Below are 3,937 nucleotides of genomic sequence, written 5' to 3' on the forward strand. Positions count from 1 at the left end.
GAGCCCCAGACTGGAGACAGCACGGGCACCCATCAGTGGTAGATGAGAGCATGTTCATGCCCCGGGCCGCTCCGCAGCAGCAGAGCCAGAGCCTGAGTGAGTCCCACACCCGCAGCCAGGACCTAAGAGCGCAGACTGCACACAGGGAGTCCCTTCTGTCAAGGTCAACGCAGCTGAAACTAACCTACAGCAAGAGAAACCAGGGGAGTGGGCTCCTGTGGGAGGAGGCGAGGGGCAGGAAAAACACTCGAGAACCCAAAGTTTAAAAATCCAAAGTGTCTCCTGCCGTACTGCAGACTTTGTCTGCTTTTTGGAGGTAGAAAGTTCAAGGACAGGTGGTACGTCTGAGGGGTCTCCCCCTCCTCCCCACACCCCCATTCTCCCCTGCCACCAGCCAGGTGGGGGCTCCAGGGAAAGCCCAAGGAGGGACCGTCCCAGAGGGGGGGTTGCATTCCAGCTTCTAGTAAGATTTCCACCAGCAACCAGGCTTCTCCTCTCTTTTTAACTTTATGTATCTTTTTACTTATCAAGCATTTTCTTAGCTCTTGCTGTGTACCAGGCCCCGTTCAAAGGGTGTCACTAATACTCACTGATTTAGTGCCTGACGCATTCATTCATTCATCCTGTTGGGGCCTTATGAGAATGGCCTCTTGACTGAGCCCTTATTGTGTGCCAGGTGCTAAGCTAAGTCATCAATTAATTCTCACATGAGCCTTGGGAGGGAAAAACTATTTGTTCCCATTACAGGTGAGGAAACAGAGGCTGAGAGGTCAGTTAAGTGACTTGTCCAAGGTCACACAGCTAAGTCAGCGGCAGAATGAGATTCAAAGCCAGACCCTGAATTACTCCAAAGCACCTGGCTTAGTCGTGTCTAGCGACCACCCTGACCCAAATCACCTTTCCGGACTAATAGAAATACGAGGTTTCTCAGGCCCCAACCCTAATGAATCAGAATCGCTGGTCCCTAGACTGGGCTGAGCAGTAGAGTCTCCCACAGCGGTTGTTCAAAACCCGCTTCTTGGCCGCACCGACACTGCAGAGCCAGACTCCAGACCCTGCACACAGCAGGCGCCGAGGGCCCGCCTGTAGACCCAAGGAAACCCAGCGCCTGGGTGCTCTTCCTCTGCCTAGGGGGGGCATGCTGGGGGTGCGGGTGAATGGGAGGGGTGAAAGGGGTGGGAGGTAGGGGTGGTAAGGGGGTGTCCCCCACTTCCTTCCGGTCTCTAGGAAGCCCCTGCGACCACCCCAGCCCACCACCCGGGACCGCTAACCCCCTGGTTTTGCCTCAGTTGCCTTTCTTGCGTCTCTCCGTCGTATATATGGATTAGGATGAACCATATGAAACTGTCCTTTCTGTAGGTCAAAATAGTTGAAAATGGGACATTTTACCCAGTCCAGTGTGAGCATTTCCCTCTACCAGAATGTTAGCTCCAGGAGACTTGGGGATGGTTGCGTTGTTCACAGCCCTGTCCCCAGACAAAGCCTAGCACACAGCAGGCACTCAGTCAATGATGGGCAGGGGGTTGAGGGAACCAGACCACTCCAAGGAGCTCCGCACACGACACACTGGCCCGACGTCGAGCCGGAGGGACCGGGGCGCCGCCCTGTACCTCGCAATCTCGGGCGCCTTCCCGGCGGCGGTGGCCAGGCGGGGTGGGGCTCGTCGTCATCCATTTACCAGCCTCGCCCCTCCGACGGGCGCGCCGTTAACGAGATTAGCAATTAAAAAGCGGGCGAGCGGCAGCGACGCGGGCCACCCCAGGCCGAGCCAGACGGGACGGGGCGCCTGGCGGCCGCGCAGCGAAGCAGCAGAGCGCGGCGCCCGAGCGGGAGCGAGCTCCGCGGCCATGGAGAAGGCGCGGCCGCTGTGGGACAACCCGCTGCAGTTCGTGTTCGCCTGCATCTCGTACGCCGTGGGCCTGGGCAACGTGTGGCGCTTCCCCTACCTGTGCCAGATGTACGGCGGAGGTGAGTGCGCCCGGCTCGGCTCGGCCCCGCGGGACCGGCTGGGCGACTTCGCGCCGGAGGGCATTCACGCCCACGCGCCTGGGCATGCGCGCTGGGGTGGTCCCATATTCCAGACCAGTAAACCGAGGCTAGAGAGCGTCAGTGATTTGCCCAAAGTTACAGAGCCGGGAGTCGGATCCCGGACATCTGGGTCCTCAGCCGGGGCTCTGATCCAAATCTGCCTCCCGGAGCCTTCTGTAACCCCCAACCCCATCCCACGGGCAGTCAGCCCCCCACCACACCCTTCCCGGCCAGAGGCTGGCGGACACGGTTTTCCTGCCTCAGGAGGAGGAGAGGTGGCAATGGTCTGACTTCTAGTGAATAAACTTTACATTCAAGTGTAAAATGTGAGCAGGAAATTTTCTTGTTCACCAGAAGCTTGCATATTGCAACTTTCAGATCAGAAACTTAGATTCCCGGCAGCACGATTTGAAACTCAGGTTAAAGGGATCTTGAGCCATTTCTTTAAAATTTTTATAGAAAGTTTGGTTTGGATTTGGAACCACGAAGGCAAGAAAAGCAAATCCTTCTGTTCTGTCTGTGTGTCTGTGTGTTTTTACAAATTTTCCTCTCAAGCATCATATCACTCTCACTGAATAGATGGACAGCAACACATTCACACTGCATCCCCTTAACGTTTCAGAGCTGGGGACCCCCTTCTGTGATATGCCACAGAGCCTCTGTGGAGGCCAAGTGTCTTTTTGGAAGGCAGTATGACAATAGAGATTGAAGTTTCAGCATTGAAAAAAAATTTTTTTAGTTGTTCAATTTCTAAAATTCTACCTAAAGGAAATCATCAGAGTTCTGACAGAAGGTAGAAAATAGAAGAATGATCTCGATCTTTTAATAAGAGCAAAACATTGGAAACTTCCTAAGCCCTCAACTAAAGGGGGTCGGATCAATGAATTATGCAACATCCATGCAATGGGGCTCTTTGCAGCTGTTAAGATGGAGTTTTCAAGCAATTTTCTGTGAGCATTTTCTCATATCATATATTAAGTGGAGGGAGGGGAAGTCAGACTCAAAGCTGTATAAAATGGATGATCTCAATTATGTTTAAAAATATGCAGAGAAAAGAGAATGGGAAAAAAATACACCAAAGCGTTAACACTAGCTATCTCTGGGTGATTTTTGTGTATCTTGTACTCTGTGTGTGTGTGTGTGTGTGTGTGTGTGTGTGTGTGTTACGTCTTCCATGATCAGCAGGAATGGTTTTTTCACCATAAAGAACAATGAAAGATATTAGACCAAAGTATTTACAAAATTTAACCCATTTAAGAAGACCATGACCTAAAACTCTGCTCCCCCATCCTCACCCCCACCAGCTCAAAAAACTCCCCAAAAAGGTTACTCCACAGAGGTTTTTTTAACTAGTGCATTTTTAATTCTCTGACTGTTTTTTTCATTTGAAGGGTATGAATAAATGAGAATTGTGGAGGGGCGAGTGCTGCCCCGTGCTCTAACAGCCTCGTACCTGACTTTGAGGGAATTCTTTGTCAGGGGGAGATTTCCTTGTCATTCTGTGTTCAGCACACCTACCCCTGATACCCTTATCCTGGTACACATTTCCCAACCATCAGACCAGGTGAGCCTTGCTGTCACGTGACTATTTAATGCCTTGTTTCTAACAACACCATCACCTGCATAGTCTGTAGGTGGAGACAGGTAGGGTGGAGTCATTCTGAAGTGAATATGTATAAGGAGTTGCTAGGGGAACCACAAGACCTTCAGGACCCAGAAAATATCTTGTGCCTGGTACAGAGTGTGCTTAGGCTGGATGAGTAGATGGATGGATGGATGGAGGATGGTTGATGGGTGGATGGACACTGAGGAGAGGATGGATTGGTGGGGGGGAAGGATGAATGACGGTTGACGGATGGATGGACACTGAGAGGGTGGATTGGTGGGCGGGTGCGTGGAAGGATGGATG

The 3,937-nt window shown here is 52.1% G+C and overlaps 1 protein-coding gene across 1 annotated transcript in view; it reads left to right on the forward strand.

The window, feature by feature from the left end:
• Positions 1-1,759: 1,759 nt before the first annotated feature.
• The window catches only part of SLC6A20 (solute carrier family 6 member 20), a 38,834-nt gene continuing 36,656 nt past the window's right edge, over positions 1,760-3,937 (forward strand). The window contains exon 1 of the mRNA XM_046638715.1: positions 1,760-1,968. Coding sequence (XP_046494671.1) covers positions 1,848-1,968 — 121 coding nt within the window. The 5' untranslated portion in view covers positions 1,760-1,847. The remainder of the gene's footprint in view (positions 1,969-3,937) is intronic.

The sequence above is a fragment of the Equus quagga genome, chromosome 1 (genome assembly GCF_021613505.1).
Source record: "Equus quagga isolate Etosha38 chromosome 1, UCLA_HA_Equagga_1.0, whole genome shotgun sequence".
NCBI lineage: Eukaryota > Metazoa > Chordata > Mammalia > Perissodactyla > Equidae > Equus > Equus quagga.